Source organism: Pseudophryne corroboree, chromosome 8 (genome assembly GCF_028390025.1).
Source record: "Pseudophryne corroboree isolate aPseCor3 chromosome 8, aPseCor3.hap2, whole genome shotgun sequence".
Taxonomy (NCBI): Eukaryota; Metazoa; Chordata; class Amphibia; order Anura; family Myobatrachidae; genus Pseudophryne; species Pseudophryne corroboree.
Window position 1 is genome coordinate 117,051,781 of NC_086451.1, and position 14,730 is coordinate 117,066,510.

Sequence of the window (14,730 nt, forward strand, 5' to 3'; positions counted from 1 at the left end):
ACACAGGAAATAATTTGTGTATTTTTCCCTAGTTTGGGATATGTAAAATCTGTAGTGGAATGAACGGCTTGTACTGTATACACAGAACAAGAAATAAGAGAAGGAACACACACTTGTTCACAAAAAACTTCCTGCTCTTTACAGCGAATGAAAACTATAAAATTCACAAATTAACACCCCAAAATTCAGATTATACAAACCGAAGTTTTATGTGCTGCGGGAATAAAGTAAAAGTTGGCTAGCTAGACCAGCATTACCCAGCTTCCTGCTAGAAGAATCCCCCTTTTGGAAAAAGCTATTTAATTAGAGATTTACTTGATTCAATATACTTAATGAAGTGAAGCGGATTTAAAAATAAATAAAATAAATGGTGAGGTTTGCTAGCTGGTGGTAAGTGGAAATAAAAAAAATATATATTTTTATGAGAACCAGTGCTAAAAGTAGGGTGGTACGGAGTGCCATTAAGAAATATGGTGGTGGTACGCAGTACCACCAGCCCACCATCGGCGCCGCAGGGTGCCTGTCCGCAATGAGCATACAACCCCTGGCAACGAGCAAGAAACCTCTGGCAACAAGCATGTAGGGCGGTAAGTCCTACTAGAGGCATTATGTGTGTAAGCAGCATTGCAGGGGGCATTATGTGTGTAAGCGACACTAGTGGGGCATTATGCATGTAAGCAGCACAGCAGGGGGCATAGTGTGTAAGCAGCACTACAGGGGGGCATTATGCGTGTAAGCAGCACTAAAATGCCATGTGGGGGGCACAAAATGTATAATTATGCCACTGCATGTATAGCGTTACCCAGAAGTGCCGGGAACGCTGGTGCCGCCAGGAGAAGATGCAGAAGGCTGCATCTTTTGCCATGAAACCCTTGGCAGCAAGTTAATAGAAGCCTTACTGTGGGGCATAATTTGTATGGGGCATTTTTGTGTGTGGGGCATAAAATGGTGTCAGTGGCATAACTGTGTGTGGGCATAATATGTAATAGGCATTATGGTGTGTGGTATAATATGTAATGGGCATTACGGTGTGTAGCATAATGTGTAATAGGCATTACGGTGTGTGGCATAATGTGTAATGGGCATTACGGTGTGTGGCATAATGTGTAATAAGCATTACAGTGTCAGGCATAATGTGTAAGGGGCATTACGGTGTGTGGCATAATGTGGCATGCCCCTATTGTCATGTAGCCACTCCCCCCTCATGCCACGTGACCACCCCATTTTTACTAATTGTACCACTAAGAAAAAAATTCTGCTTGCAACACTGATGAGAACTACCCAAATGCACATGACTATATTAAACTCGAGAACATTCTATGGGTGGAATTCAAATATTTGAAAAGTCGGTTGGGTGCCTGTTTTTTCCTATGAGATAGGAAAAAACAGACACCCAACTGACTTTTCAAACATTTGAATCTCCCCCTATAAGTCAGTTATACCTTGTAAAGCCTTTGGGTATGCAGTTGGGGAAAGCAGGCACACCAGGGGCTGTCCAAACAAATTGGTGAAATTCTGCAACAACAAACAACAAAGAGTTATGCTGGAATGGAACAAAAACATACACAGAATATCATGTCATACAAAAGACAAAGATCACAGTAAAGATCTGGTAAAATTATATCACATTTCAAGTATTGCATGGGTAAAATGCCTGCATCTGAATGCACCTTTTAGTCGCCATGGAATCCTTTGTGTATATAAGGTGTAAGTAATGTATGAGCAGTATATACAGTACTTGTAGCTTTAATGGTCTCTCCAACAGCCCAGTAGTTGTACTCAGCTACAAGTATTTATCTCAAAATATAATTACACAAGATAACAAACACACTTCTGCTATATTATATCACATCCTTAATGCACCGTAACACCTGATCTTTCAGTTTCCATATTGTATTCATTTGTCCCTATCAGGAGATACTATAGGTGGTGCTGATTGCAAAAAAGAAAGGGATCAAGGGGGTCATACCAACCTGATCGCACGCTAGCTATTTTTTTGCAGCGCTGCGATCAGATAGTCGCCGTCTATGGGGGAGTGTATTTTCGCTTTGCAAGTGTGCGAACTCTTGTGCAGCTGAGCAAAACAAAAAAAGTTTTGTGCAGTTTCTGAGTAGGTCTGAACTTATTCAGCCGCTGCGATCACTTCAGCCTGTCTGGTCCCGTAATTGACGGAATTGCGTTTTTCCAACCAGTCCCTGAAAACGGTCAGTTGACACCCATAATTGCCTTTTTCCTGTCAATCTTCTTGCTATCGGCTGTGCGAATGGATTCTTTGTTAAATCCATCGCCCAGCACCGATCCACTTTGTACCCGTACAACGCGCCTGCGCATTGCGGTGCATACACATGCACAGTTTTGCAGAGTTTTGACCTGTTCGCAGCGCTGCAAAAAATAGCTAGCGTGCGATCAGGTCGGAATGACCCCCTAAGTATTTGTTCTAGTGCATTTAAGACAATAAAACAAATATTAAGTTTTGCTATAGGCAACACAGTTTTTCTCTTTTAAGACCATTTTCATTAATGTTTTACAATGTCTTAAAATCTGTCATGATGCCATGTTACAAAAACGAGTTTTATGGTAAGAACTTACCTTTGTCAAAACTCTTTCTGCGAGGTACACTGGGCACCACAAGGCAAGACATAGGGGTGTAGAGTAGGATCTTGATCCGAGGCACTAACAGGCTCAAAAGCTTTGACTGTTCCCAAGATACATAGCGCCGCCTCCTCTATAACCCCGCCTCCCTGCACAGGAGCTCAGTTTTTAGTTAACCCGCCCAATGCAGTAGCAGGAAAAGAGACGACAACGATTAGTAGCCACAAACACCACATTCTCACGACAAGAGAAGTGTCAGCGGCTAATGCCATACCAACCCAAAGAAGCTAAGTGCGTCAGGGTGGGCGCCTTGCGGAGCCCAGTGTACCTCGCAGAAAGAGTTTTAACAAAGGTAAGTTCTTACCATAAAACTCATTTTCTGCTGCGGGGTACACTGGGCTCCACAAGGAAAGACATAGGGGATGTCCTAAAGCAGTTCCTTATGGGAGGGGACGCGCTGTAGCGGGCACAAGAACCCGGCGTTCAAAGGAAGAATCCTGGGAAGCGGCAGTATCGAAGGCATAGAACCTTATGAACGTGTTCACAGAGGACCACGTAGCCGCCTTGCACAATTGTTCAAGGGTCGCACCACGGCGGGCCGCCCAAGAAGGTCCAACAGACCGAGTAGAATGGACCGTAATGTGAGCATGAGCTGACAGACCAGCCCTCACATAAGCATGTGCAATCACCATTCTAATCCAACCGGCCAAAGTCTGCTTGTGTCATTCTAATTCAACCGGCCAAAGTCTGCAGGCCAGCCCCGTTTGTGAAACCCAAATAGAATAAAGAGAGAATCAGATTTCCTAACAGAAGCAGTTCTCTTCACATAGATACGGAGAGCCCGTACCACATCCAAAGACCGCTCTTTGGAAGGCAGATCAGGAGAGACAAAGGCCGGTACCACAATCTCCTGATTAAGGTGGAACGAAGAAACCACCTTAGGCAAATAACCGGGACGAGTCCTAAGAACCACCCGGTCACGGTGAAATATCATATATAGGGAACTACAAGACAAGGCACCCAAATCCGACACTCTTCTAGCTGAAGCAATAGCCAGCAGAAACACCACCTTAAGGGAAAGCCACTTAAGATCAGCTGAACTAAGAGGTTCAAACGGAGACTCTTGTAACGCCTCCAAAACCACCGACAAATCCCAAGCAGCCACAGGCGGGACATAGGGAGGTTGGATACGCAACACACCCTGAGTGAAGGTATGCACATCAGGTAAGGTCGCAATCTTTCTCTGAAACCACACCGACAAGGCAGATATTTGAACCTTGAGGGAGGCCAGACGCAGGCCTAAGTCCAGGCCCTGCTGAAGAAAGGCCAACAACTTGGCTGTACTAAACTTGGAAGCGTCATAATTGTTAGATGCGCACCAAACAAAGTAAGAATGCCAGACCCTATGGTAAATCCGAGCAGAACCCGGTTTCCGGGCCCGCAACATAGTTTGAATGATCGCCTCAGAAAACCCTTTAGCCCTCATGACGGAAGCTTCAAGAGCCACGCCGTCAAAGACAGCCGGGCTAGGTCCTGGTAGACACAGGGGCCCTGAACGAGGAGGTCTGGGCGTTGTGGAAATAGAATTGGACGCTCTGACGATAGGCCCTGCAGGTCTGAGAACCGGTGCCGTCTGGGCCACGCTGGAGCTATGAGAAGCAGAATTCCTCTTTCTAGCTTGAACTTCCGAATTACCCTGGGCAGGAGTGACACCGGAGGGAACACGTACGGCAGCCGAAACCTCCACGGCACCGCCAGCGCATCCACGAATGCTGCTTGAGGATCCTTTGTCCTTGCTCCGAAGACCGGAACCTTGTGATTGTGTCGAGACGCCATCAGATCTACGTCTGGAAGGCCCCACTTTTCCAGTAGGAGTTGAAACACTGCTGGACGGAAGCCCCACTCGCCGGCATGTACACCCTGACGACCGAGAAAGTCCGCTTCCCAATTCAGGACTCCCAGAATGAATATTGCCGATATGGCCGGTAGATGGCGTTCCACCCATTGCAGAATCCGTGAGACTTCCTTCATTGCCAAACGGCTTTGAGTGCCGCCTTGATGATTTATGTAAGCCACTGTGGTGGCGTTGTCCGACTGTACTTGAACAGGACGGTTCTGATTTAAATGCTGGGCCAGGTTCAACTAATTGAAGACCGCCCGCAATTCCAGAATGTTGATCGAGAGGAGAGATTCCTCCTTGGTCCACCGACCTTGAAGGGAGTGTAGCTCCAGCACCGCGCCCCAACCTCTTAGACTGGCATCTGTCGTCAACAGGACCCAATCGGATATCCAGAAGGGACGGCCCCTGCACAATCGTTGGTCCTGGAGCCACCAGTGTAGCGACAGATGGACCTCCGGAGTCAATGAGATCATTTGAGACCTGATCCGGTGAGGCAGGCTGTCCCACTTGGCTAGAATCAGTCTCTGGAGAGGGCGAGAATGGAATTGAGCATACTGCACCATGTCGAATGCTGACACCATGAGGCCCAGCACCTGCATCGCCGAATGTATCGACACTTGCGGACGAGAAAGGAAGCAACGAATCCTGTCCTGAAGCTTCAGGACTTTCTCCTGGGACAAGAACAACCGCTGGTTGCGAGTGTCCAATAGCGCACCCAGGTGCACCATGCTCTGAGCAGGAACCAGGGAGGATTTCTTCCAGTTGATGAGCCACCCGTGGACTTGTAGAAACCGGACAGTCATATCCAGATGACGTAGGAGAAGTTCTGGGGAATTTGCCAGGATCAACAAGTCGTCCAGATACGGCAGTATCCTGACCCCTTGACGGCGGAGTACCACCGTCATCACCGCCATAACTTTGGTGAAGACTTGCGGAGCCGTAGTTAAACCAAAAGGTAACGCCCGAAACTGGTAATGGAGGTTGCCAATCGCAAACCTCAGGTATTGCTGATGTGACACTGCTATAGGAATATGCAGGCAAGCATCCTGTATGTCCAGGGAGACCATATAATCCCCAGGTTCCAAGGCCAGAACTATAGAGCGAAGGGTTTCCATACGGAACTTGGAAACTTTCACAAACCTGTTCAATGCCTTGAGATTGAAAATGGGCCAAGAGGACCCATTCGGTTTTCGGGACTAGAAACAGCGGAGAATAGTACCACCGGCCCCACTGAGCAAGAGGCACCTGTACTACGACTCCTGTATCCAGGAGGGTCTGTACCACCGAATGTAGAGTTTTTGCCTTTGTCTGGTCCAACGGGACGTCTGTCAGGCAAAATCGATGAGGGGGACGGTTTTTGAAGGCAATGGTGTAACCTCGAGTGACGACTTCCCGTACCCAGGCATCTGAAGTGGTCTTTAACCATTCCTGTGTATACCCTAGAAGCCGGCCCCCTACCCTGGGATCCCCCAGGGGGAGGCCTGCCCCGTCATGCGGCAGGCTTTTCCGTCTTGGAAGCTGGCTGACGGGCAGCCCGGGCTCTTTTGGGCTTCGGCTTACCAGGTTTGGAAGTGCGGGCCTGCTTGTTGTACGCCTAAACTTTTGCTTTACCTGAAGGACGAAAGGGGCGAAAGGAAGTACCTTTAGCCTTCGACACAGAAGGAGCAGTACTTGGCAGACAGGCAGTTTTGGCAGTAGCCAAGTCAGCCACTATCTTATTTAAGTCCTCCCCAAACAGAATATCTCCCTTCAACAAATATACTAGATGTAGCCCTGCGCTGCAATGAAAAGCTGCTGATTTAAAATCAATGGAATTTACCCTTCAAAAATTCCCAAATATGGACTCGTGCAAACAAATAAACGATAAAAAACTAGCGCTGCTGATGTTTTATAAATTATTAAAACATTAAAACAGTAGAACTTTCACAATGAAACATCTGATGGGGGAGTTTTAGAAACGAAATGCTTCATCCACAATCTGCCCTCAAATGGCTCCACGTATTTAGAAAGACACTCACATCAATATTCAGCCTCGCGTTCCTATAAGGGTATCTTTATGGCTATAGGAAATAGCTGGTGCTCTTTTCAATCACAGTGAACCATAAGAATGACACTTACATTGAAGTTCAGTCTCGGGTGCACTGAAAGGTTTCTTTTTATTTCTCCACTCACTGCAGACAGGAGACAGGCAGACGGTAGTGCTTAAAAATGTACACAAATTTATTCATGAAGCATAAAAACACACGAATACTGCAACACACGTCCCACAGCTGATGGATGGTCGTCACAGCATTTTTATGCTGTGTTGCGGGACGTGTCAGCAGCGCTAGTTTTTTATCGTTTATTTGTTTGCATGAGAATATATCCCTTGAAAGGGAGTACCTCCAGGGTTTTTCTAGAGTCCAGATCCACAGACCAGGATCTCAGCCACAATATCCGGCGATGGAATAAGAATATATACAGCGCTATAAAAACTGGATATGGAAAAATAATAATAATCACAATTTATTATAAAAAATTGTTGCAACAACTAAATTCATATATATAAAAACATTTTTTCTCTCTAATGAGAAAGTGTCAAAACAGGGCAGGCACAGCAAGTTTGTTTGGTAAGTTACCACACGAGGAAGCCGGACATGATGCACTGGTAAGAGTCCCTGGAATTGTACGGCTCCTCAGAATTCTGAGGAGCCGTACACCACTGGAATTACCCTCTATACCCGGAACAAGCCTAGAAGTCCACTAGCAAAATTGGGAAAACTGCAGAAGTCCATCAAGGCGTAACAGATCCAGCTTTCAATAGGACCCATTCTGGTCCGGAATCAAGCACATAAAGGTCTGCCTCTGCATTTGGACTCCATCTGCTAGCATTGTAAACTGCACCCAGGACTGTGGCTACAATTCCAGGGACTCTTACCAGTGCATCATGTCCGGCTTCCTCGTGTGGTAACTTACCAAACAAACTTGCTGTGCCTGCCCTGTTTTGACACTTTCTCATTAGAGAGAAAAAATGTTTTTATATATATGAATTTAGTTGTTGCAACAATTTTTTATAATAAATTGTGATTATTATTATTTTTCCATATCCAGTTTTTATAGCGCTGTATATATTCTTATTCCATTGTCTATCCAGGGACTAACTATCCCTTTAAACAGCAGCTTAAAGGTCAAGCATATCTTCTTAACAGCGCCGGACAAATTACCTTGGTAATTTTGTTTTTTGCACAATATCCGGCGAGCCAGGACTGATGTAGTAGAGGCCTTGGCTGCTAGAATACCGGCATCAGAAGCCGCCTCTTTAATATAGTGAGAAGCTGTGACAATATATGACAAGCATCGTCTAGCATGGTCAGAAGAGATTTCAGTTTCCAACTCTAGGGCCCATGCTTCAATAGCCTCTGCAGCCCATGTTGCTGCAATAGTGGGCCTCTGTGCAGCACCCGTGAGGGTGTAAATCGCTTTCAAACAACCCTCCACACGTTTATCCGTAGGCTCTTTTAGAGACGTGACGGTAGTGACAGGTAGAGCTGCGGAAACCACCATCCTAGCCACATGTGAGTCTACTGGAGGAGGCGTTTCCCAATTTTTAGACAGCTCTGGCGCGAGGGGATAGCGAGCCAGCATCTTCTTTTGAGGCACAAACTTCTTTCCCGGGTTTCCCCAGGGTTCCTGATGTATATCCACTAGGTGGTCAGAGTGAGGTAAAACTTGTTCAACCACCTTCTGACGCTTGAACCTATCTGGTTTCTTAAGAGGGACGGATGGCTCGGGATCATCCGTAATCTGTAGAATCAACTTAATAGCCTCCAAAAGATCAGGAACATCCACATGTGAACTACCCTCCCCATCAGCAGTATCTGTGTCAGAATCTGTGGGGTCAGTGTAAGCGCCATCTTCATCAGACGAGGTGTCAGTGACAGCAGTGGATTGTGAGGAGGTAAGAGCTCGCTTAGAGGACCCCTTGGTCTTAGGCGAGCGAGGGTCAGACTTTTTAGTAGTCAAGGACTGGTTCAACTTCTTCAATTGAGCAGACAAGTTATCCGCCCACGGCGGGTTAGCTGCGGGGACCACATACGGTTGAACCGGCATAGGAGGTCCCATAGGGGTTGTTAGTTTAGTAACTACAGTATTTAGAAGCGTGGAGAAAGTAGCCCACGGTGGGTCATTATGGACTCCCGTTGACACAGTCCCACTGGGGGGCAAGGAGCCCCCAGAACCACAGCCCACAGCTGCTATAGTCTCCTCATAGGGATCTGTGGCTTCAGCAACACCGGCAGTGTGTTCAGCCCCAGAACCGTTACCTTCAGAAGCAGACATGATATAATTTGCAATATCAGGTAACACAGTACAATTGTCAGCAGCACAATGGCCCTCATTCCGAGTTGATCGGTCGCAAGGCGAATTTAGCAGAGTTACACACGCTAAGCCGCCGCCTACTGGGAGTGTATCTTAGCATCTTAAAATTGCGACCGATGTATTCGCAATATTGCGCTCACAAACTACTTAGCAGTTTTAGAGTAGCTCCAGACTTACTCTGCCTGTGCGATCAGTTCAGTGCTTGTCGTTCCTGGTTTGACGTCACAAACACACCCAGCGTTCGCCCAACCACTCCCCCGTTTCTCCGGCCACTCCTGCGTTTTTTCCGGAAACGGTAGCGTTTTCAGCCACACTCCCATAAAACGGCCTGTTTCCGCCCAGTAACACCCATTTCCTGTCAATCACATTACGATCGCCGGAGCGATGAAAAAGCCGTGAGTAAAAATACTATCTTCATAGCAAAGATACTTGGCGCAGTCGCAGTGCGAATATTGCGCATGCGCACTAAGCGGAATTTCACTGCGATGCGATGAAAAATACCGAGCGAACGACTCGGAATGAGGGCCAATATCTCTTGCCCAAACCCCTGCGCAGTGTAGTCAGCACAAGCAGAGATACAGGAGAGATATGGTGACTAAAATCACAGAGAAAAATACGTATTAGAGAATATCTTGTGAATATCCTATATGATTATAAAACCTGACACACCAAGCTCACTCAGGTTATAGAATATAGGGATAGCAAGTGGAGTGAGAGACACGAAATGTAAATCACCCAACAAGCTAATGCACACACATATAGTCACAGTTATACAATGCAGAGGTTATTACCAACAATAATACTGCACTGGACCAGCTTATATATATATAGCTCTGTAATCAATAGATATAACACTGCACAGTAAGAACTGGAGGTATATCACAGGGTACTTGTACCAGAGAACCCTGACTAAATGCACTCTTTCTTAACTAACACTGTCTAATTGACATGTAGAATACTTAAGTGTCATGTAAAGTCACAGCGCTGACAACCAAGCGGCTTTACAAAGGAGGATTTGCCCAAGCAGTCCCAGGAACAGTGTAGCTGAGAGAAATGGCGCCCAAACACTGACAGGGAGTGAGGGAGAGACAGATATGCAGCTCCAGGGCGGGAACATTTGCTGGAAATGGCGCCCTGCGGCTGGGGCTCCAGGTCTAAGCCTTATCCCCTCTGCTGGCAAAACCACCTGGTACTGCGGGCTACACACAAAAAAGGTTTTAAGAGAAAACCTGACCTGCACCCATGCCCTGGTGATCTAGTGGGATCGCTTGTACTGCCACAGTGTCCACTGGCAGCGCGCGCGGCCCGCCTCCCACCGGCCGCGCCGGATCGCGATACAGCACGGGTCCCGCGAGCAGGACCCACTCACCACCTCTCGAAGCGCAGCCACGCGGACCCCGAAAGCCCCAGTCGTGTGTGCCTGACCAGAAGAAAACCGGAGCCTCCTGCTGTAGTTACCCGGCAACCAGGGCACGGGAGTGTACAGCGCCGCTGGGGAGAGATGGAGCTGCAGCAGTGAATGTCTCCAGACATGTACACACTGCTACAGCCCTTGAAGTCTTCACTTTTCTTCTAAAAAAGCTCTTCTTAGGGCTGACCAGAGCAGCCCCTCTGTTATGTGCCTGCTATCTGCGGCACCAACTACAAAACTGAGCTCCTGTGCAGGGAGGCGGGGTTATAGAGGAGGCGGCGCTATGCATCTTGGGAACAGTCAAAGCTTTTGAGCCTGATGGTGCCTCGGATCAAGATCCTACTCTACATCCCTATGTCTTTCCTTGTGGAGCCCAGTGTACCCCGCAGCAGAAACAATTTTTAGATTTGATTTTAGGATTACTTGTCTCTTTATGTGAATGTCTTTAGTGCACCACCGACACACGGATCAGCCAAGTAATGAAGTGGGGAAAGTAAGATTTATAAAAAGCGGGAGGGGAAATCCTTCTCTCCCAATGCTTTCGTGGTAAACAAAAAGCGTGTTAAAAAGTAAAAAACAAGTGTGAAAGCAGAGTGTCAGAATTACATTTAATAGAATTAGCATACAAAATATATATGCATATTTCTTTATGGCTCCTGTAAACCTCGCTGGCCCTATCTTTACAGCTGTGATCTGTAGGATTATTTCCAGATCTTACACTAGAAAAGGCCATTTTCTAGTTGACCGAAGAGGTTTCCTTAAACACACTGGGCCTGATCCAGAGTTGTACACCATGCCGATGTTTTCGCAACTATCTGTAAACTGCGCATGTGTCACCGCCGCAATGCACACACACAACGATTGATTTGGAATTACCCTCACAGTGAAGATTCGTTAGCGAGTGATTTAGACGAACTCAAGGAGTCAATGTTTTCCGGATCTGCGTCGATGCAGTGAATGTGTATCTAGTTGCGGGCAGCTGTGTAGGCTCTGGTGGGTGCCTCTATTGAAATTAGTTCAATTAGCATACTTCTCACACCCCCCGAGTCAGAAGTCGCACCTGCGACAGCATCAGCATACTACTATGAATCAGGCCCACTGTTCACATACATAGCTGGAACACCCACAATGCAGAGCACAGGGATTATATTCTTTATGTTCTTTGAATATATTCCCTTATAACAGATCTTTTCTGTAACATTTGGCTTTATATTCCTAACCAGTATAGACCAACTCCAAACTCATCTGTACAAGCATAGTTGGAGGGGAGAGGGGAAAAAATCCACTGGTAATTCCACTGTGAATTACAAGCTGCAGATCTGTGTCAGCTCTGACTAATAACAAGTTTCTCAACTGGCAGGCCTCCATGTCTGTCACATTAAATACCAAGAGGACAGCAGAGGCTACTGACAGCAGTTGGTGTCACAGCTGTGGCTGCTAGCATTACTAACAATGCCATCTAAATACAGTATCAGCTTGTGACCAACTGCAGGAAGCAACGTGCCCAGCAGCTGTCACCAAACGCCCACTGTACAGAAAATACATTCCAGTGCTGGCCACGTATTCACTTAACCTATTCTTCCCTAGTAACTTGGTTGGTGTATTCTCTGCAGTCTTGACGGTTAGTGAACATCCAGAAACATGCAAACATACCTTGTACGCCACGCTGTTAGATGAATCTACAATGATAAATAAGGGTTTCCTGGTGAAGGGGTAGAGATCTCCAGGATGGAGGCTGCACAAAGAAACAAAAAGGAAGTGGAAATCACGGGTTGCAGATCAGGATGGTACCATGGGCACCAACACTAGAGTTACTGTACGTGACAAAAGAAACTAACACCAAGCCATCAGCTACTATATAGATACATGTTGTATGTTCAACCTTCTGCAAATCCTTCTGGATTACCTACGTTTTACCGGTGGACGGGATGCTGGCTGTCAATATCCCAACAGCGGCATTCCGCCCGCCAGAATGCCGGCAGTGGGGCAATCGCTAAGAGTCCCCTTATGGGCTCGCTGCGCTTGCCAGAGGATCTATTCCCACTCTACGGGTGTCGTGGAAACCCACGAGTTTGAATAGCCCTGGTGAGCCGGGGATTTCGGCATCAGTATCCTGAACGCCGGGATCCTGACAGCCGGCATTTTAACTGCAACTCCTTGCAGTATTTGTACACAATAAAATATTGTACAGAAAAATGGCAGAGGTCACGGAAATAAAATAGGACATTTTCTCCGCTCACCAGTGCATCTCTTTGTTGGTCTGATTCCTCTTGTGTAAAGCATCCCCATTGACAACATCTCGATTGCTGTTGGTAAGGACTCCTCCGAAATCATAGGGACCTGAAATGATCCATCAACAAGGCAGCTTCAGCTGGAAACCTCCCCAACCTCAACATGCAGTCTGCAGACCACCCAGAGAGCTTGTAATGTTGCGTCTTTTAAAGGTGCAATCTGCCCATGCCTGAGTTTTATATTAACAATTACATATTATGTATCACTTTGCCTTACTTTTTACATTACCTTCTAAGTTGATTCTTTTATATTTTGCGTTGCAAATGATTTAGATCAAATGCAGATGAGCAGAATAATAATATATTACAGCAATAATTCTGAGATGTTATATACAGGAAGAATTGCACCATAAAAGGAAAACAAAAAGACACTGGTCTAAGCAAAGAGTCAATGTTTAAAAATCTCAGTGCATCATTTTAACTAAACAATGAAAATACATTTAAATTTATAGAAAAAATATATATATTGTGAGGCTAATGCTGCAGAAAGTGACTTTTGATATTTTATTGTTCCTCATAAAAATATTTTCGATACCAGTAAACATACTGGGGCAGATGTATTAACCTGGAAAAGGCATAAGGAAGTGATAAACCAGTGATATGTGCAAGGTGATAAAGGCACCTGCCAATCAGCTCCAATATGTAAATTAACAGTTAGGATCTGATTGGCTGGTGCCTTTATCACCTTGCACATATCACTGGTTTATCACTTCCTTATGCCTTCTCCAGGTTAATACATCTGCCCCAATGTCTTTGAAACCAATAGATCAAGATCATCATCTTACGACTGCCTAACAGTTACCTTTGTTAGTGCTTTTTTTTTTTTTAAATAACTTTACTTAGGTTTACAAATCTACCAGTATATCAGTAACAGGCAATTAATGTATGTACAGGAACAGAAAACGGCTCTTTTTGAGTACATTTTAATACTTATTTGTTAACTTTCTGCTCACGTTTACTGAGTAAAATGGCCTTAATCTCAGAACATATTGTGCACAGTTAAAGGTGGCAAATGTAGAGAAAGACTTATCAAAGCATGGAGAGAGATGAAGGGGAGAGCGAAAATACCAATCACCTCCTAATGGTCCTTTTTGAAACCAGGCCTGTCAAGTCACAGATGCTGATTGGCTAGTACTTTAGCTCTCTTCACTTTATCTCTCCCAAAGTAAGTAAATTATTCCAGTAGTTATGTTGAAAATTAGATTAGATACAGATAACTCTGATATGGAGTATCAATCTAGCACATATAGGGGGTCTATTCAATGCCTGTCGGATCCTCTCGGAGGTCAGTATTCAATTAGCGGGCATTTCCAACAGGTTTTGCCCGTTTTCGACAATGCTGATCTTTTTTTAAAGTCGGATCAGCATTGTCGAAAATGGGCCAAAAACCTGTTGGAATTGGCCGCTAATTCGACAAAACACGTGGATCAGCGGCTAATCCGCCGATCCACGTGTTTCCCGACAAGTCGGAAAAACGGCAACTCTATTGAATAGGTCAAATCCTGATTCGACCGAAAAAAGACGGAAAAAAAGACGGAAAACTGCCGTCTTTCCGACAGGCATTGAATAGACCCCTAAGTCAAAATGCCAAAGCTAAAAGTAAGAGACGAGAGTCACTTCTAGGCAATTTTCAAATGCGTGCAATGTTCTGAAATTTTTACTCTCTCTAATATGGTTAACCAAAGAAGAGTAACAACGTTGTTCATAGAGAACTAAGTTACAAAGACATCGAGTTAATGTATCAAGCGGTGTAAAGAATGGTGCTTCAAGGTAACATTTATCAAATACATTTTATAAAATCATAGGTAGAACCAGATTAGTTCCTTTGGACAACTTCTTCACTGGTCCACTTCTCGCTGTTTTCAATGCTTGATATATTAACCCAACAGCTGTATATATCATATAGAGAACAGAATGCTACTACTAATATGGTCTCCTGGACAAAACTTTGATGGCAATCCGACTTTCTGCACCTGCTGATTGCTCAGACATGCTCAGTGGTAAGCCATGCACACAGGAGTTGGCAATGGACAGCATGCTTCAGATAAAGGAATGCATGTTTAATCCAGCTGATGAGCAGTGATTTATGGATGCAGAACTTTTTAATCTCCTATGGCTTTTATAATTTCAGCACAGTCATGGTCTAAACAGAGCTCATCTCGTGTATTCTGAATCCCATA

At 45.5% G+C, this 14,730-nt stretch overlaps 1 protein-coding gene across 2 annotated transcripts in view; it reads right to left on the reverse strand.

Annotated features, from left to right (window-relative positions):
• SCAI (suppressor of cancer cell invasion) overlaps nt 1–14,730 on the reverse strand; it is a 455,550-nt gene that overhangs the window by 47,646 nt on the left and 393,174 nt on the right. For both annotated transcript variants that reach the window (XM_063936887.1, XM_063936888.1), the window contains exons 12-14: nt 12,500–12,599; nt 11,913–11,994; nt 1,443–1,515 (exon numbers count right to left, since the gene is read on the reverse strand). In XM_063936887.1, coding sequence (XP_063792957.1) covers nt 1,443–1,515; nt 11,913–11,994; nt 12,500–12,599 — 255 coding nt within the window. The remainder of the gene's footprint in view (nt 1–1,442; nt 1,516–11,912; nt 11,995–12,499; nt 12,600–14,730) is intronic.